We start from the raw sequence: 25,224 nt of genomic DNA on the forward strand, positions 1-25,224 counted from the left end.
TTTCTCTCTCAACAGATAGCAGCAGTCCCGGCATTCGCGTGTACCTGTACCACCCCGTTATTGCTACTGCCTGCCGTGTGTCCTGTCCGTCTCCGTTTTGGTGGCCGTGTCTTTTTTTTGCCTGGCCAGCTCTCTACCCCCGCGGAACACACACGCCTACGCGCGCACGCAAGTCGCTGCAAAAATCGCACACCTCAACGCCATATCAACGAGCGTGTGGTGTGTCGCAGCATTCGGAAAGACGTACCAGCAGCAGCAGCAACAGCAACGGCCTACCACGGATTTAGAGAACAAAGCGGAGGCAGCGCGACAAAACGAAAAGTGCAGCAAAAAACGCAGCAGCCACAGTAGTAGTGCGCGGTGTGTGAAAAGTAGTGAGCATTTTCGGTGTGTCCGCCCGGTCTCAATTCCTTTACCAATCGAATTACGTAGCTCCTTCCGGTTCCTAGCGAGAGCGCAGAAAGGGAGCGAAAAATTAATCAATTTAATCGACGACGACGACGACGACGCGAGTGTGCGAAGAAGAAGTAGTAGGAATCATCATCCAGCGATTGTGTTGTGTGCATATCATCACCCCGACCCGGGAGTGTATCCTGTGTGTGTCGTGCCGCGTGCTTCGAGTGTGAATTTGCTCAACCCTCTTTTTAACGCCACGCATCCACGGTATTGTGTGTTCTGATCGGTTTTTATCATCAAAGTTCTCCCGTAGTGTACCAGTGGGCTCAACGTAAAATCGAGAAAAGGAGTGCGCGTGTGTGTTCGGGAAAAAGGCGCACCGCAAGTAGTAGCGCCTGCTTGATCATCGTCCCCGTGGTGTGTGGTCCTGGGAGAGTGTGCGAGATCGATCGACAAATGTGTTGATAATCCTGGTGTAAAGTGTTGGTTTTGGGGCTCTTACTCGATCGACAAGAGCGTTGGTGGAACATTTTCGAAAACAAGTAAAACGGTCAGTCCTTTGAGAAACAAAAATCCTCGCAAACACGAACCGAAACCGGAGGAAACAATTTCCTGCAGCAGCAGCTAGTAGAGAGAGAAGCCAACATGTCGACTGCGATCATGCACAGCACGCCAGCACAGTACGAGTTTGGAGAGTTTCTACGAAAGGTAAGTTGTCCTTCAATCATCCCGCTATCATACGTCGATAAGAGTGAGTGTGAGTGTGTGGGTGCGCACAAAAGGGTTAAGGATGTGGTGTGTGAACAAGATCTCCTGTTCCTGTTTTCGTCTCCATGAAATCATCGGCTCAAGGCTTTTTCAGTGGCGCTGGTTGGGCTGCAAAAAAAAAAGGGAATCAAAGCAACCAACCGAGGTGCACACACGCACGCGCACACACCTGGAGATCCATCGACCGACACAGATCGTCGTCGAGAGAGAGAGAGAGAGAAACTGTCATTTGCATACGATTTTTGAGGGGGCAGAAGAAGAGAGGGTGGCAGCAGCAAGGCGGAAGGTGTGTTGTGGGTCCTCCACCTCCTTCTCCTGCCCTCCTGCCCTCCGAGCAGTACGGTGGGTCCCAGCAAATAAGTCATAACTTTCACTGCTTTCTGCGCGCGCGCCCGCGACCGGGGGACCGTGGATCGTATGGACGGGCCCCCGTGCTGGATGGGGTCTGGTTGAGAGGCAAAATACTACATCCCCCCCTCCACCTTCCACTAACCCCGCCAGCAGCCACAGTTTCACGGCGAAAAGTACTCGAACGCGCTGCCACCACCAGCTCCCTTCCGCCTCCGACATATCACTTTGATCCTCACTTTTGAGAGAGAGAGAAAGAGAGCGAATCGTTCAGAGGTGTGGTGCCGGAGGGTTTTGCGACAAAATATATATGCGACGACGACGACGACGACGACGGCCCTGGGAGGAAGGAGGGAACCAGGCGATCGAGAGCGATCCGCGAAAGGATAGCAATCGACGCGACTCCACGAGCGAGAGCTCTCTTGGGGCCCCCCTTATTGGCCTGCGAGGAGCTGACCGTGGAAGGTTGTGTTATTAGTTTAATGATTTTGTTTTCGCTTTTTCCGCCACCCCCATCAGCATCCCCTCCTTGCTGGTTGCGAGATGCGCGCCCGATCGATCGCTCCAATTTTCCCGGAGCCCTCCAGCAGTAGTAGCCGCGGTGATCGCAGTCACAAGAGATCGATCGACTGGACTCTCGACTGGTAGTACCACGAGGTAGTGCAGCAAGTGTGTGTACTTGCTTCTTGTTGGTGCAGCTGCTGGAGCTGCTGCTGATCGAATGTTAGCTAATAATCATGGGTTTTCTCTTTTCTGTTGGCCCCTTGGTCGCGTGCGTATGTCCAGCGCTCTCGGGAACGAAGGAACACCTATTCGAGTGCTGGGCAGAAATGAAGCATGATTTATAGACCAAGCGGGGTATAGACTGTTCCCGGAAATGCGATCGCATCACGTACCTCCTTCTCTTGTTAGGGGCTAGTGATTGAAGCAGGAGAAGAAGTCCTCAAACCACAACCTGGTTCTGTAAGGGGGCTCATGTTTCCCGGAATACACTCTACTAGTTTTTGGGATCAACTTCGTTCTCGGAAGAAAAAAAAGGTACTTTCGGGAGTCTCCTATCACGATCTGACCATGAGAAGGGATCAACCATTGGGGAGATCGTGGAAAAAGAGAGAGATCGACTTCTATACGCCTCATGATGGATCTTTGTTCGCGTCAATTGTCGCGTTTCTGACAAGAGAGGCCCCCCCCCCCCCCAGATATGTAGAGCACGATTCTAAGTCAACGACAACAGCATGTTGTGTTGTGTGTCGCAAGTGTCTGTCCCTGTGTGTGTGTTGCGATCTGTGTTCTAGGCAGAGTGGGTCGTTTCTCGACGTCATGATGATGATGATGATGGTGCCACGGTGCGCGCTTGTTCGTTCGTTTGACGCAATCCGGCCGAGTGCCTTCTCTTTAAGTCACACAAATTGGCTTCAATGAACAGAAATTGAATCCTCCAATTGTGTCGTCGTCGTCGTCGTCTTCCTAGTGCACTGGCCCCGGCGCAGGCTGGTGGACGTTGGCGCCCTCATCAACCACGAGATGGACACGCCAAGAGTGCGCTTCTTCGTAGTGTTCCGCCAAAAATTATAAATCCTACCATCGGTCATAGTGCGTGTCGTCGTAGAGAGAGAGAGCGGTGTGTATTGGTTGACCCAATACAGCTCCAAGTCCAACGAGCGCCAGCAGAAGAAGAGGGCACTTCTCCAGTGGCACAACTCCTCTTCGTAGAGTTGTTGCGGACATCAATATTAATTGCTCTTGATTTAAAATCACCACAAATCATCTGGTCGGTCAGCAGCAGCAGTCAGCAGTGACCATTACTACTGACCGGCTGTTGCTGCTCGTGTGTGTAACGTTGATGGTGGAGAAGAAGAGGTGGTGAGATGGATAAAACAACGACAACGACGACGACGACGCCATAGAGAGGAGGGTTCTTTGGTCCGATTCTATTACTTGGGCGCCACTTTTTGCTCTGCACGAAGCAAAGGTCTCTCAGTCAGTCCAAGAAAGAAGTCCCCCCCCACCCCCCACCCCTGAAAGTGTGTGTCATGCTCTGGTGATGGTGTTGGTCTGATGGCACCATCATCGCGCCCGGTTCTGACGCATCGCCGAGCGCCGAGGGGTCCGCTCATTAGCATTGATTAGATTTTTTTTTGCTAGAAAGAACACTACCACCACCACCACCACCACCTACTGGTGGGGTGGCCTTCTCTTGCCTGCCCTCCAATAGGGGGGGCACTTTTTGCAGAGAGCCATCGCCGCCACCATGTTTTGGGGCGGAAGTCGAGGGCTCGGTTGTTGTTGTTTGCGTTGTTGCTGTTGCTGTTGTTCTTGCTGTGACCACTGCCGGCCGGTCGGTCGGTCGGTCGGTTGGGGGGGGGACACGCGGACACACACGACGGATGTTGGTTGTTTTTGTGAATTTTTAATGTTTTTACCAACCATACTTTAGGCGGTACTAGTGCTCGCGCACAGCGTTTTTTTTACACGCGCTGCTGCAGTTTCAACGAGTGCGTGTGTGTGTGAGTGAGGATCGCACCAGGCACCACCGAGAAGAGAGTTCTCTGCGTGATAGACCGGTTCGTTACAGAAGCAACTGAACTCCAGAACAGAAGCAGCAGCGGTTCAACAGTTTTTTCCATGTTGCGCGACGACGACGATGATGATGATGATAACTACAAGGTCACACACGCACGACGCAACGTTCTATGCTGGTGGCAGAGGGAAAGAGAACGAGTGGTGGTGACGCTCCCTCTGGCGCGGCGCAAGTCACGGATCAGAAATCATAAAACTCGCTCGCTCCGTGGCCGCTGGTTGGTGGACCGATTACAGAGTGATAATGATGCGGGTCCCTTTGCGCCCTCCTCTACCAATTTCCAGATTCATTCGTGTTCCAATATGGATGGTGGTGTGGTCTCTGGGGGCGCTCTTAGCAGAGAAAAGGCGGAAGCATAATAAGCATTCTCTCTCTATCTGTTAGTGGACTACGTTATTATGCTGGTAGCAGTGTGCGAATGCTCGCTTCTACCTTAATAAAAAAAGAAAGAAAGAGAGATATTGTTACAACACAACAACGTCCCCTGAACCTCTCCCTGGGGGAGTCACAATGAGAAAATGGGAAAACGTCCGGGATCCCGGGACCGGGACCTTGGACAATATCATCATCCATCCAACCGTCCCCTCCAATATCGGTTGAGGGGTGAAGGGCGCACCCATATTAGGAGACACAGACCCCCTGGAATAGCAGCCGCCACCCCAAAACAGAATTTTCCCAACCCCCAATAGCTTGTGGTGGTGTTGGTGGTGGTGCGTGGAAAAATAAAGGGGGAACTTCTTGACATAAACTGCTCCGTTCCCAGGTCATCACGACAGAGGGAAAGAGGAATCGAAAAGGTGCGCTTGAGGTGGTGGTGCTTGGTGTTGTTGTTCCCTCTTTGCACTTCTGCTGACATAACTCCAGTTCCGATCGGTATAGACGCAGCACCCTAACAACAGGTGATCTTTAGGCACAAACACCCCTCTGTAGAGAGTATTACATTCCTATGCTGCCTCTATATGCTTCTATTAGTAGGTGAGGTCCGGGACTTGACGCAATTTTTGTACTTCCTCAGAAACTTGTTGCTGTACTCGTCCGGAACTTTTGGAGCCTTTTTCTTTTTTGTTTTTCGGGAGAAGTGTCTTCGTCGGAGGTCTCAGTAACCAAAAAGATGTTGCACAACCAAAATCGTCATCATCTGCTGGACTCCTCTTGGGTTCGGAGACGAGAAAAAAGCGGAAGATTATCTAACCACCACCAGTCTGCAGCTCTGGGATCTGCTCTTCGACGGCGGCCACCACCACCACGCACAGTGCGTGCGGAGAAGCGCAGACAATGCCGTTAAATTGGGGGGAAGACTTCCTTTCTCTTCAACTCCTCTTGGAGGGAGGTTGCGAAGTCAATTGTAGTAACCAACCACCTCCCTGTAGTGGAGTTTTGCGGAAGTCGTCAGAGGGGATGTGAGTGAGTTGAGGAGGGAAATGCGTTTACTTTCCTTCACGCTACTTCCCACGCCCCCGCACGCAGCTGTTTTTTTTTTTTTTTGGTTTTTGGTGGGAGGGAACATTTCGCGCCATCGCCATTTCCCTTTCGCTTGCAATTCGGAAAACTCGTGGAAAAAACTCGTCAAGGGGGTGGTCTATAGGAGTGTTAGTCAGTTTCAGTTGTGCTTCAATGGGAGGCATAGTGTAGTCGTTGGAGGCAAATAGTTCCCCCTCAAACCCCGAAAATCCACCACCCAAGAAGGGGCCAAGTAGCCAAGTCTCTTTCTCTTGTTGGCGGGTCAAAAGTGGCGCAATGAAAAGTAAGAGTACCTTCTGTCTGCCGCAGATTAGCTCGCTAGTAGTGTTGTGTGTGTTGCGTATCCAGCTTCTCTAGTACGCAGCATTAGCGAGTGACGCACCAGGAAAAACAAGAAGGAAGAAATAAGTAGAAGAAGAAGCCACTATTATGATGATGATCATGATGTTCTCTGTAGGACGAGAGAGAGAGAGAGAGAGAGGAAGGAAGAAGCAACACTCTTGATCGCGCTTCCCCCTCCATTGATAATAATAGCGGAAGAAGAGAGACGAAAGAGGAAGAGGAAACAGACGGCGCGGGGTGAAGACTTGGTGGCTACAAAGTGTACTACTTGATGCTCTTGTTGCTGCTACAGGTGGTTGGTTTGGTGATGAGCGATCATGAGCTGCTACTATACACCCCATCAGCAAAGAAGCAGAAGAAGAAGCCGGCCGGGCCAGCATAATTGCATAAATTAATTGTTCGTTTTCAATTTCGCTCACCCACTTACCTGCTGCCAAGCTTCTTCTTCCTGTTCTTCTTCATCTTCTTTGACTTCTACAACCCCCCTCCCTCCCCTTGACTTATTGCCTGGTTGCGTCTTCTGGTGGTTCACCTTCACTTGGCTTCTTCGTCATGGTTCCGGTTCTTTTACTACCCTCTTGGCGTGTACTCTGGCGCTCGATGCGATCTTCTGCCGTCTCTGAGTGGGGAACGGGGAACGTGCTTTGCACCTCTGCCCCTCTCGCACTCTCTATCTTGCTACGTTCGCTTGATAACATAAACAGAAAGAACGAGAGAGAGAGAGAGACGGGGAACGAGATATTGAGAGGGCAAGTTTTGCGATGCGATGAGGAGTCTCTCTTTGCGGCCATCATCATCATCATCATCATCATCACACGCGAGCTGCGTTGTGTACTCCCCATAAACACACACACACGCTGGTGCGCGCACGCTGTGGGGGTCTTTGCTGTTGCATAAATAACATAACATTAAAAAACGAAATTATGATTCAAAAAAAAAAAAAACTAGTCATTCACCAGAGATCCCTCTGGTGGTGGGACCACCTCCCGTGGCCAGCAGCAGCTAGTGGCCAGTTTCTGTCTGTTGCTTCCTCTGCGCGCTGTGTTTACGTCACAGTTTGTCGAGCAGCAGCAGCAGTAGCGAGGAAAGAGCGCAAAATGTGGACTGGTGCTTGAAGCGCACTACCTACTGTATATCCGATGGCAGAGAGGAGAAGGATGAGAAGGAGGGGAGGACTGTTGATGGCAGTTCAAAGAGCGCTGCTCCACATCGGCTCGGTTACACGCACCAGTAGTAGTTGACCGCGCAGACCACCTCTTCCAATGAGAAATGGTTGCCGCCTGTCCGTCCATTGCCTTTATGGTCACAACAATTTATCTCCTCTGCACATCATCTGAGTGCGGACGCGGGGGGACTTTAGACTTATCCAAGCCCCAGAACCAGTCAAGTCTGTCTATGTGGCGTTGCAAGTTCTGTAGAACCACGAAATACTAGTTGTGGTGAAGTGGCTCCCGGGAACTGAGTTTCTCAAGTCTCAAGAATGGACCAGAATGTACTTGAGCGCACTTTCGTGCGTAGAGTTTGTGATACTCTCGACTGCGCGCAGCTCCAGAAGACCCCGACCTACGTTGTCGTTTTGGATCTTGGTTGCTAAATACCGCGCACCACCAACAAGACGTCAAGACACAGACGTGTATGCCTTCGTCTGTTCCAAAGAAGATAGGGGGGAAAAGATCCCGGATGAAAGGCGAGCTTTGTGCGTGTACTTTGTGGTGGCCCCCAGGGGGAGGGACCACCAGACCTACGAAGGGAGTGGTGGGGATCTCTCTGCGTGTTTGCCGCCGCTCGTAGATGATTGAAATGTACCATTTACACGAGATATACAGCAGATACTCATATATTGAGGCCCCGGTGGTGTGGAGTCACTCCAGAGCGGAGACCTACGATGGCGACGATGACTCCTACGCATAAAAAACCCCCCTTTACTACTCCCCTCCTCGCAATCTTTTGAATCTTAAACGAAGATTCCCCCCCCCGCGTGCGTCAAAAACAATACGTATCTTGGATCTCGCGTGCTACTACGAGGGAGTCTCTCTCTCTCTCTCCTCTGAATCTCCGGCGAGAACCTCGCTCTGATTTGCATGCCAATCATCCATCCATCCAGCCATCCTTCGGAGGTTAATTGTGCGCGAATGTGGCATGATGGGTATGACCGCCGCGCCGCCGCCGCCGTAGTTGTTGCTGATGATGATGATGATGGAAACCTAAATTCCACTTCCACCACCACTATGGACGCGTCTACGCGCGCCATCATGCCGGCAAAAAGGCTCGACGATCCTCCACCTCCGTGATCTAATAGTACGTCTTCCGTCTCGCTATGGTTCCTCACTCTTACTGCTGGCCTTCTTTCCTTCTTTCACTTTCCGCCAATTATACAACTTTCCTTGAGTTGTGTGGTGGAGCTGCTGGAGCTGCTGGAGGAAGGTGGAGCGATCGAAAGCGAAATCATGACACTGACTGAGCGCGTGTGAGGAGAAGAGACTGGTTGCTCTCCTCACGCGCACCACTACAATGATGGGATGCTCTCTGTTGTTGATGTTGTTGTTGCGCGGTAGTAGTACCCCCCGATCTGGTGTGTATGTACGCCTTGACTCTTCGGAAGATCACTCGTCGGATGCGTAGTTGTTGTGTAGACCCCAGACCAGACTCCAGCAGCAGCAGTTAGCTAGTGAGGCGCAGGGTGAGGGTCGTCGAGGTGTGTCACATACACTGAACTTGTAGAGAGAAAGAGGAGAAGAAGAGAAGAGAAGTGTGCGCATAAGTGGTGCGCGGCAGTCTCCATAACTCGTTTTCGGGGAGTGTACTCTCCTCCTCCTCCTTCATCTCAGAAGCAGAAGAAGAAGAAGAAGAAGGTTGAAGAGGAGAAGAGGACGTGGGGCCACATCTGCGCCTAGGATGGCGGAATAGCTTGGCAGCCAGCAGCCCCCCCTCTTCAATACAACACTATAGCGGCTATAACGTGGAGTCACGGAGCAGAGAGAGAGACATAGACAGAGATAGTCGGTGTGATGTGGTCGGTGGTGGTCTGCAATCTCCGTGGAACTCCTCCACCTCCCGAGACACACACCACACGTGCTGCTGCTGTCCCTCCTCCTCCGGAGGTCGCCAAGACTTCGAGGAGGAGTGTTAGGTAATAGGGGGTAGCGTGCGTGTGTGCTTCTCTTGCGCTTTCCCCTCTCAATGTCACTATCTCGAGCCCGCAACCGGCTTGACCACTGACCATACGCGTACGTACCTCCCGGCGCTTACTCGGCCCCGGCCTCGGCCGTCCCCTGGTAAAGTGAAGGCCTCATTTTTCATTTATTGATACTTCACCACCGTATTCACCGCTGTTTGTGGCCGAGGAGGAGTCTCGAGTCCTATGAAGCAGCGGCACACCTCACCAGCGCTTTTGTTGATATAAAAGGCGGGAGGAGAGTAGCAGTGGACGACGAGAGAGACAGGGAACTGTGGAGGATTTTGAATTCATACCGGAGCTAAAAGTGTAGCGAATCTCCTCCTCTCTCTATCCGTCTCCGTCCGTCTGTCTGTCTGTCTATCTTGCCGTGAGGCGCCTGCGCCATATAATGACTTTTTGAGATTCAAATTGTCATTTTCATTATGTTGCGTTGTTGTGTAACCTTGAGGCGGCGCGCGCGGGGTTCGGGGGCTACCAAACCCCCTCAGACTCGGTCTTTTGATTGTCTTGAAGAAAACTATGGAGTCCGTTTTCGAATACCACTGTGGTCGTCGAGACTCTCTGCGGTCGTCTGAGACCAGGCTTGAGACAGAGAAAAAGAGAGTTTGTGTACTCCAGTTGCGAATAATGTTTATCCAAGTCTAGACCGCAAAAGATGCTCGTATCCTGATGAAGTGCGCAAAAGAGGGAGAGAGAGAAAGGTTTTTGAGAAGGAGAAAACAATACACAACACACAGTGTACGTCGATCGATACCCCCTACGATTGGATCTCCAGTGGAAGAAGTTGCTTGGGTCCTTGCTCAACATCTCGTAGTCATGGTCTGCACGATGATGTCTTCATTACGCGTCGTACGACCCAGTAGACGTATTTAGCGAGATCCCCGATATATACACCACAATCCAATCTGACATATCTGCAAGAGGAGGAAATGCTTCAAGCAACAACAACAACAAAAAAACCGGATGCAAACCTCATGCCGTGCTGTGCTGCGTGTGTCCGGCTCTCGTTTGCCGCCATACAGAGTATGCGCGTACGTGCAACATAAGAAGAGCATAATCAACATCGTCTTAACTGGCTGACTGGCCGGCTACTGTCATGCTTAATTAAATGTGTTGTCTGTCGCGCTCGGTTGTGGTCCTTTTAAGGCAGATAGCCGCCGCTACGCCACACTCTATATCCTCTTGTGGTGTGTAACACAAGAGACCTCCAGTGTGTACACGCGATTGCGGATACCAATTGGTGGCAGAAAGCCAGCCCGGCTCTGTGCTGTTGTGAATTGGCATCTATCACGCTGTGTGTGCGGGGGCCGTCGACTCTCAGCCAGCCAGCCAGGAAGTTATAGCAACAGCGTTACTACTGCGTATAGCAGCCGCCGTACTGCGCGGGGACTTCCTACACAAAACTCTTGTTGTCGGTGCGGCGCATCGTGGGAAGAGATATGTAACATGAACAAGTTTTGCAATGGAACTTTCCTCCGGACCTGGAGAGAGGAGAGCGAGATATCCTGGTCAAAATGATGGTGGTGGGCATTGTTCGGCGCACACAACAGTCTCTTGAGGGAGAGCAGCAGCCGGCACAGAAGTATCGTCTGGCGAAGTGCCAATAAAAACGAGCGCGCTCAATTACTTCCTTTTGATGCAGATCTCGTATTCCGGACACGCGTGCCACTTATCTACCGTGAAGGGTGAAGAAACAACAATGTCTGCAACAATTCCAGGACTAGTGCGCAGGGGTAGCAAACTTGAGCGTTCGGAAGCATCTTGACGTAACTCCTTGTATGGGAAACTCATGATATAACTATCGCCTCCAAGTAGCAGTTTTTTTTTGTTGTAGACAGTTAGTCATATTGGTTTTGTGGATGAGTTTTGTTGGAACTAACCACCATCCCGCGATCGACTCATAATTCGTGCAACGTGCGCATTGAGAGATATCCAAGAGCGCGCGCGCACTAAGGGTTTCTCCATTGCGCACGTGCGTGTGTGTGTTACGGATGCAGCGAGAGGGCAGCCGTTGGGGTGTGTAACGCAGTCGTTGATCCACCACCGATCACCTCACAGTCGTCGTTGATGATTTCGAAGTAATTATTCAAAGTCACGCAACGCGCGCGAAGTGTGAAGTTAGCACACAACACTCTGTCTCTCTCCCTTTTTCCGCCACTTGCAATCCTCGTATCGTATGCAAAACCCTCCCCAACCGGAGTAAAGTACAATTAATAGCCAACGAAGTGAGGTAGCAGCCCATTACCTGTTAAGCACCAGCACCTGGTGGTGGGCTCCATTGTGTGGTTGTTACTACGCCTTAGCTGGCATTGCCGCACATTGTTGACGTAGTACTACTGCTACTACGTCTACTAGTTAGCTGTAGTTCCCTCTGGAACTCATTGCTTCCTCCAGTGTGAATATCCAGGGAGTAGCTTTTATATAGAGTATATCCCGCGATCATGGTGCCAGTAAGTAGTAGGTATTACCTATAGACCTAGTTCCTTTAAAGAGGCAAAACAACAACAATCATCATCACAGCTGTGTTGGTCTATTTGGCCTGGCCCTCTCAAGCTCAAGTCGCGTCACGCACCTTCCAACTTTTCGGCGGACCGATGTACTATGCGGGGACGGCCGGTGCCATTTCCTTCCTCTCATTCATTATTCAGCAGAGAGGATGATGCGCGTTGTGTCGGTGGCGGCTCCTCCATAGGCGTTTGTGTCGGGCGCACGTCGCGCGTCGCCCGCGAAACCTCACAGTACACTTTGGTCAACATTCATTTTATGCAATCCGCACACAATATTCCCCTCGATCGCCTTTCGTCTAATGGTAATGGACCCTACCCCGGGGTGAGTAGTGTCTCATTCGTTAGGCATGCGCGCGCGTATCGCCCGCAATGTGGTGGTGCTGTTGTACCCCTCAGTACCCTCACCATTTGGTGACCTTGAGAAGGTAAAACTCATTTAAAAAAGTACGGAAAAGCGCGCATGGTCTGATGGTGGTTGTTGGTTGATGTGTTTTCGCGGATTGTGTGTCAACGTCTTGGACGCAGTCAATAGTGTGTGCTACTACTCAATACCTCAAAATGCCTTTATGGGGCCGACGGCCATCGAGTGAGATCACACCTTACAGAGTTTGGAGGAGAAGAGCTAGTCAAGTTGTACGCACGCCCTTTGCACTTTGTTTGTAGTAGCGTACCGAACACGTGCGTGGCAGTAGACGGCGACAGGACTTGTGACCCGCTTTGTTCATCATTGTTTTTGTGGTTGTTGATACATCTTCCCATGTGGTGGTGTCGCATTCTCACCGGCAGTGGAATTTGTAACTTCCGGAACTCTAGACCGCAGTCTCTATACGATCTCAAGTATCAATCAAGTATGACCAATAAGATGCACACGAGGGAGAACTCTGTTATACCTATAGGAATGTTGTAATTCTCAAGAATTCTCTAGGATCCAAACGAATTCTCAACATTCCATCAGTGTTCAGACCAAGCAGTTCCTAGTCTCTAATCCCTACTTGTAGACCCAATTCTTAGGACATAGTTCAACAAATGGGCCATTAAATTGTCTCTGCGATTCACGAAATACTCTCGAAAATATTTTGTCTTCAAATTTTGGTCCAATTTATACCAACTTTTGCTCCAGATCCACCGAACGAACTCTCCAACGGTTAATGTGGTGGTGGTAAAGCCAGTGAGAGTTTGCTTGTAGGCGTCGCAGAGTCCCGGCGATTTGATGCCCGGGTGCGCATATCTCGTTCATGGCCGCCACCGCCGCACGCTCTCTCGTCGATGGGCCTGAAAGTGAACGTAAGAAATGCAACACGACGACGACGACGGCGACGACGACGACAGTTTGGCTAAAGGGCTTACGTACTGCTGCTGCTGCTGCTGTTGATTCGGTGACACAGGAAGTGTGTGCGAGGGAGGATGGCACGACGTTGTTACGGTTTTTTCTTACTTTTTCACTTTCGATTTCACTACCCGCGCCCCCATCCCCCATCCCCTGCGCCCTTATCTCTTCTTCGCATTTGTTGAGCTGAACTGAAACCGGCGCGCCGTCGCCGCCTGCAATTGAAGGCCGTGGGCTCTCTGGGGGAGTGTGGAAGGTGGTGGTGGCTGTAAGCGATGTCACGGCTTCGCGAGCACCCACCATCTCCACCACCAACACCACCACCACCACCACAAAGCACGAAGAGAGCTCGAGGAGAGGAGAACTAGTTTGCACATTCCCTGCCTGCCGGCCATTCCTGTTGCTTCCAGCCGCGCGCAATCCTCCACATCATCATCCTGTTCTCCTGCTTCTTCGCCCCTCAAGTGGAGTGGGCCTTTGGGGGCGGCCTGATTTCCCTTTCGGTTTCCTCCGGTGCACCAAATCGAAGAAAACTAAACTGTATCATGCGGCAGGGCGCCGGCAATGGGTTTAAATGGCAGTTGAAGAGCTCAGCAGTAGAGAGAGAGAAGCAAAGAGGTAGAGGAGGCCATAGATTGGCATCGAAGAAATTGTAGTGTCAATTTTCCCGCCATCTCTCTAAGCTGAGAGCGCCTGAACTGAACTGAACTGAACTGCTGCAAGCGCCCCTCAGGCAAGGCATAACCAACATCACTAGACGGACTAGACACAGAGGAGGGGAGAGGGAAGCGAGAGGAGTCCTAAAGCGATCGCAAATGATCGCGCCTCGTAGTCGTCGACGTCGTCTTATAGTGTTGGAATACTTGGACGATGGTGCATTGTGCCTAGACGTCAAGAAGAAGTAAGCGGAGGAGCAGTAATTGCAGGCCACGCGAATTATCCTATCCCGCACCACCACGGTGGACACGGTACTTTGATCGAGAGCTAATGGTGTGTGCGTCGTCTCGGCTCTGCGACTGGCTCTAGCTAGCTTCCTTGTTCCCTTCTTGACCATACCACAGGGTGTCGGGCGCCCGAACCGAAAGGAAATGGAAAGGTGCAGCTTATAATTATTAGCATATTGGAGCTATAGCGGCTTCTTTAGAGCCTATAGCTGGAATCCGTATTCGATAGCCGACTTCGGCTTCGACGTCGACTTCGACTTCGACTTCGACTTCGACTTCCATCGAATGTTGCGGGACCTATAGACGCTGCTGTACCTCGTTGCTACCGCTGTATTCCTTCCGTGAGTAGTAGACGGATTGATTTATGGCTTAAGTTGTGCACCTCACAGCAGAACCTAGACCTTAGGGACCTTCGCCTACATCGACTTCCTTCTGGAGAGGAGAGCAGTACCTAGAGAAATCCTGTAAGTTGGATGGAGTCTGGTGTCTGAGGGCCGCCAACCTGAAATGGAAACAGCACAACACTGCAAGCAGCTTCGACTCTGTCTGCGTGTGTGAGGGAGTGTGTTCAGCCTAGCCAAACGGAACGGCGGAAACCAAATGGCGCGGCACGCGGTGCTGGTGGTGACGTTGACGTTCACTTTCGAAACGGAAGCATTGCGAACGGTGGTGCGCGCGCCCGCGTTACGCTTTTCGAACCACCGGCGTCGACGTCGCCACGGTGTACACAGACAGACAACAACTTCAGCAGCAACTCCACCACCCCGCTGCATCTCCTCCGCCTTAAGCACTTCGAATTGTGCTGAAGAGAACCTCCCCAAAAACACTCTCGGTGGCTGGGCTCGGTGGTGGTGATGTTGAATTCCGCTTTTTGTTGTTGTTGCTGTCCACAACCAACTCCAAGTCACAAGTCTCTTTCTCTCTCTCTCTGGCGCGGGGTGTAGTGAGATCTGATGGTCTCCGGAAACCGGTTCTTTGGGTGGTGGAAAAAACCGGAGCTTTACGCGGAGTCCTCGTCCAGAGTAGCTTGAAAGCCCGCGCGCATGTGTTGTTTTGTGTTGGCGGAAGGGTCACTACGCGGACTTTGGAGTAATTCCTTCCCTTCCTGGTAACTCCCTGGCGCGCACCTCAGTACGACTGACGACCTCCGCTATATTACACTCCCTCCTCAGACTCCTCAGCGGTGCGCGCTCGCGGATCATAAATCAATCTGTCACTCACTCGGTTGGGGTGCTACTAACCACCGCCACCGCCACCCTTAAGAGAGGAGGTAGTTAGTACACACAACCGGCCAAGTTGTTGGCGCCTCACTCATTTGTTGTGTTGTGTGCTGTTAAGGGAGAGACTCCCGCGTCCGGTGGCGAGGTGTCTAGTACAAAGACTTGTCACGAATTGCGGGCGCGCGCGCACAGTGCTGCTGGATCAAGATAAAAGTAATCACGAGCTCGTGCGGCGCAGTTGAAGTCGCTTATTGTTTTTCGGGGTTTGTTGTTGCTGCTGCTACCATAATTAGAGATTAGAGAGACTGGAAGGTTTCGACTGACCGACCGAGGTTGCTGCTCGTTTGCTGGCTGGTACTAGTACTTGTGGTGAGCCCTCCACTACTACACTCTGGCGTCATCACCATCAATTCCCTGTGCAAGGCCACCACAAACTCTCTCCCTCAAAAAAAAAAAAAAAAAAAGACGAGTCGACAAAAGAGATGACATTTAAAAGAAGAAGGGGTGGCCCCGGATTTGGTGGAACTTCCCGCAAGTTCCGCAACAAATGTGATTGTGTTGCGTGAACCTCCGATCTTTCTCCCACAATGTTCCACAACCTCTCGATCCCCACCCTCACTTGGTGGGGGAGGAGGTTGGTTTGCAGAAAAAAACTCCCATCACCCCCGTCATTTCATTGACCGGCGGCAGTCCCCCAATGGGATACCGGATCTTGTTGCGTTGTGTTGTGGTGGTTCGAGACCTCATTTCGGTGGACAGGACTGGACCGCCGGGGAGCGGTAATGGTGGAGAGGAGGGACCACGAGATCACCTTTTACACACACACTACTGCTTTACGTAACGTTAACGACAAATGTCTTGTCCCGCCACAAATCCTGTTTAACCAGGGGGGGGGGGGGGGGGGGGTAAACTGGGTTGGGCTGTTCCGGGGGGCGCACCACCAACGCCATCGCCTTCGTCTGCTCTTCAAACACACATCGTCGAGCCAAGGACCTAGATTTGACACACCCATGCGAAGATGATGCTGCTGCTATGTGGATAGTGGCTCCGAGCGGGGGGGGAGGCAAACACTTGCCTCGAATCGAACACACCGAACACACACACGCATTACGTAGCAGATTCGGGGGTTTCCGTTGCGCCGTTGCATAACACTCCAGACGGTCGGTGGCCACAACACAACACAACACACCACATTACCGGTTTCTCTTCGTTCGTTTTGTTGCCTAGTGTTGGCTGTCTCTCTCTCTAACACGCTTGCGGCCATCCAATGGCGTGTGTGTGTGTTGATCTCTGTTGTTTGTTGCTGCCACGTGCGCGCGGCGTGGGCTCTGGCTACTGGGCGCGCACTCTTATGCGCGGTTCGTCGCTTACTTCCGAGAGATAGCGAGAAAGGTGGTGGTGCTCGATCAGCAAAAAAGATCGCGCTCCCCCCCGAGATACAATCGATCAGTTGATCGCGGTTTGACACCTTCTTCTTCCCTCCCACAGATCTCAGACCCCATACTGTTGCAGACCAGACTCGCTCCTCCACTCACTCTTCTCAGCGTCTTATGCCCGGTGGTGCCCCTTTGCGCAGAAATTAGGACACTTTCACTTTCGCGATGGCGCGCGCGCGTGCAGATGCAGAGGAAGAGAGAAGGGGGGGGGACCCCTGTAGTGTACCCCACCCCCCCTCACTTTACTACTCTCCCTGCGCGCCGTGGCCACTGCCATACATGCCACAAATGGTGGAAGAGGAATTATGACACAACCACACGCAGCAGCCTCTCTCTCGCTCTCTCTCTCTCTCTTGCTCTTTGGTTTGGTTGGCATGGTTCCGTGGGCTCCCCGGACGGACAGACAGTCGAGGAAAAAAATTAAATTCATAAAAAGTCACCCAAACACAACAGCCAACGGGCAGCATGTGGCCACTTCATCAAAACACAACAGCAGCAGCAGCCGCGCGCGGATAATCAACACTTTTTTTTTTTTTGGGGCGTGCGTGCATGCATCAGAAGTGCCACACACCACACCAAACACAGCCCTTCAGCTGGCGCTTGGAGAAGGTAGATGAGGAAGGAAGGAGAGAAGTGTGTACGTCCTTCGGACAAGGTTGTGAAAGTTACTCTCCTCAGGGTTTGAGGTATGGGGACATCTTTTGCCTCTTTTTAAGAGGGAGTGACGAAGAAACGGGGGAGCGTAATTACAACGGGGTGGGAAAGGCCTTTTCCTCCCCGAAGAGGGCAGGCAACAGATGATCATGATGATCATGATGATGATGATATGAAGGATGACGCAACGTCGTGCATCAATTTACAAATTTAACCTCATCAAAGTGTGCTGCTGCTGTTGTTGTGTGCGCGAAATCGATCATCAAGGTCTCGCGTCGCAGTAGCGCGGTTTGATTATCGTTGTTTCCGCGCGCCCATTTGTTGTTGAGGTCTCTCGGTTGTTGTTGTTGTTGGTGTGTTGTTTTGTGAGGGGTCCGGTCAAATACACGTGTGCTGTCGCGCTTCTCTCGCTGTTATCGATCCTGGAAGAGGAGGATCGCTGGCCAAAACGACATGGGTGGAATGGGCCCGCGTAACTGGTGCTGAGACTCGACTGATAAGAGGAAGGTGGTGGTAGAAGGCGCGAAGTCGCAGTCATGCTTGCGCTGGTCGCGAGGAGGGTGTGCTATCACATTGAAACACAAGAGAGAAGGGAATACTAGGGAGGTTTGGAGTGTGTTGTGTGTGATGTGTAATGTTCTTATCATCATCATCATCATCACCGCCGTCGTCGTCGTCACCGTCGGCGTTATCATTCAACGGGTTTTACTGTTTAACATTGGACCGACGGAGGGATCTGAGTTGTGTGTTGCGATAAGATAGAGCGTGATTGTGTTGCATGCGCGTGTGTGTGTGTGTGCACATACCAAGCGACTTGCGGATAGGAACAAGCCTGCTTCGTTGGATTGAATTGAATCAAAAATGAGAATTTACACATCTTCGCCTACTTTACTAATGTTCTATTTCTGCTTTTTCTCTTTATTTTTTTCACTCTCCAGAATACAACGAGCTCCTCCCGAAGCAGCAACACACAGATGGCTGGTAGCGGTGGAGGCGGTGGTGGTGGTGGTGTTGTTGTAGTGGACAGCAATACTAACGCCAACATGGAACTCGTCGGTGCATTGACAAATGCTGGAGTCGTCGGTGGTGGTGGTGCTATTGGTGCATCGAACGCAACCAACAATCAGTTGCTGATGTCACAGGGCTTTGATTTGCTGCCGGTTGGTTCCAATCAGCGACTGAACGCACGCTATCAGGTGCTGCAGCAGCAGCAGGAGCTGCAACAGCTGCAACGTCAGTTTGCTGCCCCTCAGATGTACGGTCCCGTCGGACGGCAGGTGGTCCACAAGCATCAACAGCAGCAGCACCAGCAACAGCAACAACATCATCAGGCACAGCAACAGCAACATGGCCTTGGTACGCACAATGCACTGCACCGTAGCGTCTCGCAACCGACCACCTCCAAGTTTACGATGGACAACATTTTCGAGCTGCTGAAGCTCGCCGAAGCACACTCGTCGGTTGCGGCGGCCGCTGTTGGAGGTGCTGCATTCGGATCAGCCGCTGGCAACGGTAATGGTGGTAGCTGCGCGAGCAGCATCAGCAGCAACAGCAGCACTAGCAGCAGCAGCTCCAGCACCACGTCCTCGACCAGCAGCAACAACAACAACAACAACGGAGGCAACAATCACCACCACCAGCAGCATCAACAGCAGCAGCAGCACAATCATCAGCAGCAGCACTCGCAGAACAGCAATACTTCCTCCTCCTCCGGTCACCGGAAGTTGGAACGAACGCAGTCCGAACCGTTGCCACAGCAAGTGAATACGTCGAGGTGAGTTTCGGTTCTGTTTGTTGTACCTCACATCATCATAATCCTGAATTCCCCTTAATCATCTGAGATGTCTTTCTTAATCACCTGAGATGTTTTCGGACCTAATATAAATTGGATTCTCTCTCTCCCCCCTTTCGTTTCCCTTACAGATACAAGACCGAACTGTGCCGACCGTACGAGGAGGCCGGTGAGTGCAAGTACGGTGACAAATGCCAGTTCGCGCACGGAATGCACGAGCTGCGCAATCTGCAGCGCCATCCGAAGTACAAGACGGAGCTGTGCCGCACGTTCCACAGCGTCGGTTTCTGTCCGTACGGTCCGCGGTGCCACTTTGTGCACAACGCCGAGGAGGCACGGAACCACAACCGTAGTGTGGCCGCCTATCATGCGCGCCTGGCAGCGGCAGCGGCCGCATCCGCCATCGTAACCAACTCTGGCTCAGCATCATCGAAGAACGCCAACAACCAGCAGCAGCATCAGCAGCAACATCACTCCCAGAGTGCTCTAAACTCGGTTTCGGTCGCTCAGCTGCAGACGGCCGCCGCTCTGCTGCAGCAGTCCACGCTCGCACACCAGCACCATCATCAGCAGCAGCAACAGCAGCAGCAGCAGCTGCATCATAGTCTTCATCAGCTGCCGCTCAGTCCGGCACTGTCAATGTCGACGGGCTCGGACCGTGCATCGCCGATCGGTTCCCTGTCGCTCAGCCCGACCACATCGATGGCCAGCTTCTTCCCGGAGGCTGGCAGCCCGACCGGCTTCCATCAGCAGCAGCACCACCACCAGCAACAGCAGCAACAGCAGCAGCAACACCAACAACATCATCACCAGCAACAGCAACAGCAGCACCAGCAGGCGTTCAACTTCCCGGCTAGCCCTCCAGCCAGTCCGATCGATTGCCTGTCACCGATGGCCACGCCACCGCCCTCCTCACCATCGCTATCGATGAAGCTGTGCGGCGGCGGCGGCACCGGGCTCGAGGATCGGCTGCCCGTCTTCAATCGGCTCAGCTCAGCCGTCGATGCCTTCACCAATCTGGCACTGTAGAAAACGCGAATCCTCTCTGTGCGCGTGCGGAAGGTAGGAGCAACACAATCAGAGACGCGGAAGCGCACTCCGCGGAATAGTGCTTTCGATTCTGTCTACGGAGGGTTACGATTGTTTTTTTCTTTCTTGCTGTTTTTTTGGTTTCCCCTTTTCTGTTTGCTTATTTTTGGGGGGCCCCTAAAACTTGATACAATTTCATGGTACGTTCGTAAGGTGTAGAAAAGAGAGGGTGTGTGGTGTGGTGGATCGTTAATGGTGCGCGCGCGCGTGCGTGCACGACGATGTACACACAATTGACAACGAACTGATATGAAAAATGATATGCCACCACCATCATTATCGCTAGCGCACACATCAGGGCCAGCAACAGCAACAGAGCCTTTTTTCGGATGACTTTGGTCGGTTCCCTCGGGTCGGTGTGTTGTTGTTAGGTGTGTTGAAACAATAGGAAATAAGGCTAACACGGGAAGAAATGGGGGAGTCACTTTCCTCCCTCTCTGCTGCGCTTCTACGGTTTATTTATATTTAATAATTCGAACGAGAACTGCTCTGTGGGATGTGTGAATTCGTAAAGCGAAGCGAGAGGAGAGATATATAAGGAGAGTGGTGGGGGCGCATCAAAAGTAGTTGGAAACAGATCTAAATCATCGAAGGTAAAAAGAGAGGAAAGAGGAAGAAGAAGCACAAAAGAGAGAGTGCATATTTATTGATCTATTTGCAAAATAATATTACACCATCATCTTGTCTTATACAGTTTCTGATGTGATTTATTTGGTACGCAACTATTTTTTTATGCTAATTATTATATTATGATAAATTAATAATGCTGTAATTATTCCCGTAGTAGTGTACTGTATAGTATGGATACTTTTTTTTTTATCTAAGAGATTCCTACACTCTTCTTACCTCTACCATTGCAAGGTGGCTTTGTTTTTGCGATCTCTTCTGTGCAAGAGAAAGGGAAAGAACAAAGAACAGGAGTTACTTTTCCCCGTGTGCTACGCACGCGCTCGCGCTAACAGTGAAAAGCAAAAACAAATGCAACACGCATGAAAAAGAGAGGCGTAAATGTGTTTCCGAGCTCAAGAAAGAGGTCCAACAAGGGGAAGGTACAAGAAGGGCGAACACAAGTGCTAATGTTTTACACACTGTGTACGCAACACCGACTGTGCTAAGCGAGAGAAGCAGGAACTGGGATAAGAAGATGATGACAGACATACAGGGGAAGAGGGGAGTGGTTAAACAGTTTGCCAAATACAGTAGAGAGTGAAGAAGAAAATGGTGGTGGCGAGGCGAGAGATCAGGAGTGCACCCAGGAGTAGTAGTAGTAGGAACAGGCGAGAAAAGCGAATTACTACGTGACTGGCTCGAGAGACAATACGTGCGATTAAGAACTACTATTTACTATGTTTTTTTTTACAGTTACTACAACGCTACTATAAATATCAAGAATATTATTATTATTATATTATTATTATATTATATTATTATTTCGTATACACGTGTACTGCGTAGTCACAGCAAAACCCCCAGACTTATTTAATTTTTATTTATTCAAACTCACAAACCCCCCACAACACACAACTATATTCTCCGCCGCTGCCGCATAGGCTAGAACTTACAGCTTAGAAATGTTTCTCTTTTGGTTTTTGCTCCTTCCTTCGGTGTTAATGCACCGGTTTTTTTATCTCTTATCAGTTTGCGTTTGGTGGAAAGCAGCAGCAGCCTTACTTACTCGTTCTGTTCTTGGTTTCCGAACCTCAACTTACCGTCAACATATACCATACACACTACACTCTCCCATCCACTTTTTTGCGTGTCATTACTTTAGAGGTGAAGTGTAAAAGAGAGAGAGAGGAGGCCGGCTGGTCAGCAATCTAGGGTTCAGGCGAGAGCAGCAGCAGCAGCAGCGAGTGTTGTTGACTCCCCACCACCACACTCCTTGCGCGCACCGCACTTTCGGTAATATTTACAAGAACTATTTATAATCGATTTCGTACTTTTACTATTGCTCGTGTGCTATAAAATGGAAGAGTGACTGCGGGAAGGAGGAGTAGCAGGAGGAGCGATGGATTCGAACGTTGTGAAAAACAAATGCTGCGCCATCGTGTAGTGATATAGTTGAGGTAGTAACACGTTAGGAAGAGGTAGTAGAAACGCGATCTTAGCAACTCCGGCGCAAGCAACTGAAAGACGGATTATTTTTGCCTTCGTGCGCACCTTTATAATTTATTTTATTTATTCTCAAACACCCCAACTACCGCCGAACACACGTACATACAAACACACACACACAAAACAAAGAAAAGCTTCGTTTTATCACCTTTCGGAGTGACAAGTTTGGAGGAGGAGGAGTAGTAGCGCAGTAATAAGCGAATGTGGAAATCATTCAGGGGGAGAGAGCTGCACGTTGGTAATATCCCTTCCCACCAACTCCAACCACTGTTTCTCGTTCTCGATTGCAGCGTGGGGGTGACGACAAGAAGGTGGTCAAAAACAATATTTATCCAAGCCTTTGAGCACGTACAAAACTCATCCAAAATACACTCACACATAAGCACAGCGGGCGAAGGCAGACAGAAAGAGTGAAAGAAGAGAGGAGGGAGAGACGAGTCATCCCCCCCATAAGGCTTAAGAACTTAGTTAGCGCACCCTCCGGGGCCGAAGGGCACTGTTCTATGAAAGCTCTTCTGAGATCATTCAAACTCATGATTGATGAAGGAGAAAATGCACAAAAAAGACATAACTTATTTACTAAAACTACTCTGCACATAAGAAAGTGGTGATCGATCGATCGTCTCACCGAGATATGATCGTATGGTGTTAACTCCTGAGTACGACAACGAAAACAACAAATCCGTTCTTCCAATGTTAAATCCCAACGAGAGAGATAGAGAGAGAGAGAGCAAAAGATAATAGAGGAGAGAAGGAGAAGCGTGGATCGATTTGCGCAGAGGGTGAGTTAGCGGAGATCGTCGCGGGGGGGATTTTTTTTCGCCCGCAGTTCAATCAAAAAGACATTACCACAAAGCAAATGCGCATATGCGTGTGTAATCCGGTGGCCGCCCTTCTCTCCTGTGTAATGCTTCCTGTGTAAACCCCTCTCGTCGCCACCTTTTTCAACAATTTGCTAACATCATCGTTCAAACAAGTTCTTATAAATATTTTTTTTATTTTATTTTATATTTAACATTATCGTCATACACCGTAACAACACTATGCTTAATATTAATAATTTCTGATTTGCTGCTACGCTATCCCGTGTACATTTCTAGTAATTTATATCTCCAAACCCCCTCCCTACCCCACCAATTTCATTCGATTTTCGGTGGGTTCCGTGTGTGTGTTTTTTTTTCGTTTTTCTTTTTAGTTTTTCGTTCTTTCTTCGAACACACACGTGCTCGAGGATATGGCGACAGGTTTTCTGTTTTTTTTTTGTTTTTTTGTATTCTGTTTTACATTAATATTATTCTTAACAATTGTGTACATGCCTTGTAATATTTTCGAGCTTTGGATTCACCAAGCGAGTGCCTTATGAAACCGGGAACCACCCCGCACACAGCAGCAGCAGCAGCAGTTGCGCCATATTATGCACGCACGAAGTACTGAGCGACGACCGCGGGTGTACCTTTTTGACTCCTTTAACTTTTAATTCTTTCTTTTTCCGATAGTCCTTTATAATTCTTCCATTTTGTTGTGTTTTTTTTAATACTAATCTAAGTGCGTCGTGTGTCTTCCTGCATTCTCTTCCTCATCGAGCACAAACACTGTTTTGGGCTCGGGCGAAAAAGGGAAATGAAACGAAAAGTGCTTCCAAAAATCTTATTCGATCTTGACCACCTTTTGTGCGGTATCGCAATCGCGTAGTAGTAGTAGTAGTGTGAACGATGCTGGCCTGGTTGGTGGTAAAGGGTCCAAATTATGAAGTTTGAAAAACTACTTGCTTTACATGATGGAGAGTGTTTCCTATTACTTTACGTACTTCTTTTTTTTTCGTAGACACACGCGGTTGTGCCGTGTCGTTGAGAGTCGTGCAAAAAAGTCGTCGTTGCGTGTGCGCGCGCGCGTGTAGGTTTCCAGTTCCAATTTTGATCGTGTGTAAAATTTAAAACGTAAAGCGTTAGCGAGAAAAGACGCGTTTGGAGGGGGGAGAATAGTAGAAGAGAAGAATGATGTTATATTCCGGTGGGAGAGGATAGCAGCGAGGAAGGAGGAATGGATTTAAGTGGCGATCGCATGCGGCGAAACCATTATCTGATAAGCGAGTAAAAACAAAAAATACTAAAAACCAATCGTGATCATGATTTAATATGTATACACTTGAACTGTAGCCAACTATGAATGTATCTATATAATTATGTCAAATGACCTATACCTATATAGGGACGGAATTACGTGTGAGAATTAAAGGGAAAATGAAGCAAAAACCTTACAAAAGCAAACCACTAACTGTGTGTCCTGTTTTATTTTTCTTCCTTCGAAATGTTGATTCTGGTGTGGTTCGAAAAAATCCCCCGTTTTCAAGAAGTAATGATGACTAATGATGAAAATGCGTTGTGTGAGGCCTAAAGACGTTCCTTTGCGCGAGGTTGGAAGCACCCGGAAGGGCGAAGAAGGTAAGTATTATGTTGTGAATCATCTTCTCAACGTTCAGCAACTGTTCACATATCATGTGATTTCGTTTTTCGGAGGTAATTTCACAATAACTATCGAAAATATGTCAATCATACTTTGTGCAAACATACATACCGTGCTCACGATAAGGGGGCGCATGTTCATGATTACTATGCCTCTGCGCGCGTCTCTTGCGACGATAGTGTCTTATCGAATTTCCGAAAAAAAAAGTTGTCGCGCAAATAGTGGGATTTTCAATCTCCCGCAAAACTAACGTCTTGACTTCATGGTGATTTCCAACGGTGTAACATGAAAACCAGCAGCAGCTGCCTCTTGGACGGGGGGCTTGAGGCATAGTCAGTTCCGCGAAATTGTCCCTCTGTCCCCGTCCAGGCATCCTTCTGACGCCTGTGGGTTGGGAATGGGTTGAAATGTGTGTTTGTTTTTTTCACCTATAACTATAAGTTTCTCACGTTCTAAAGTGACGTGATTTTTGTTGGTTGGTTTCTGGCTCTTTCGGGAATTTTGTGGTATTCTTAAGAATTTTCGCCTTTTTTCGGTTTCGGTAATTTTCGGTGAAATATTTACATTACACACGATCGCGAAGCGACGCAGAGTCGAGGTCCT

The 25,224-nt window shown here is 50.1% G+C and overlaps 1 protein-coding gene across 3 annotated transcripts in view; it reads left to right on the forward strand.

Moving 5' to 3' along the window:
• LOC125954270 (protein TIS11) overlaps positions 1 to 23,579 on the forward strand; it is a 449,377-nt gene extending 425,798 nt beyond the window's left edge. For all 3 annotated transcript variants that reach the window (XM_049684424.1, XM_049684425.1, XM_049684423.1), the window contains 3 exons: positions 16 to 1,104; positions 18,101 to 18,936; positions 19,086 to 23,579. In XM_049684424.1, coding sequence (XP_049540381.1) covers positions 1,042 to 1,104; positions 18,101 to 18,936; positions 19,086 to 19,983 — 1,797 coding nt within the window. In that variant the 5' untranslated portion in view covers positions 16 to 1,041 and the 3' untranslated portion in view covers positions 19,984 to 23,579. The remainder of the gene's footprint in view (positions 1 to 15; positions 1,105 to 18,100; positions 18,937 to 19,085) is intronic.
• Positions 23,580 to 25,224: the final 1,645 nt, after the last annotated feature.

The sequence above is a fragment of the Anopheles darlingi genome, chromosome 3, assembly GCF_943734745.1.
Source record: "Anopheles darlingi chromosome 3, idAnoDarlMG_H_01, whole genome shotgun sequence".
NCBI lineage: Eukaryota > Metazoa > Arthropoda > Insecta > Diptera > Culicidae > Anopheles > Anopheles darlingi.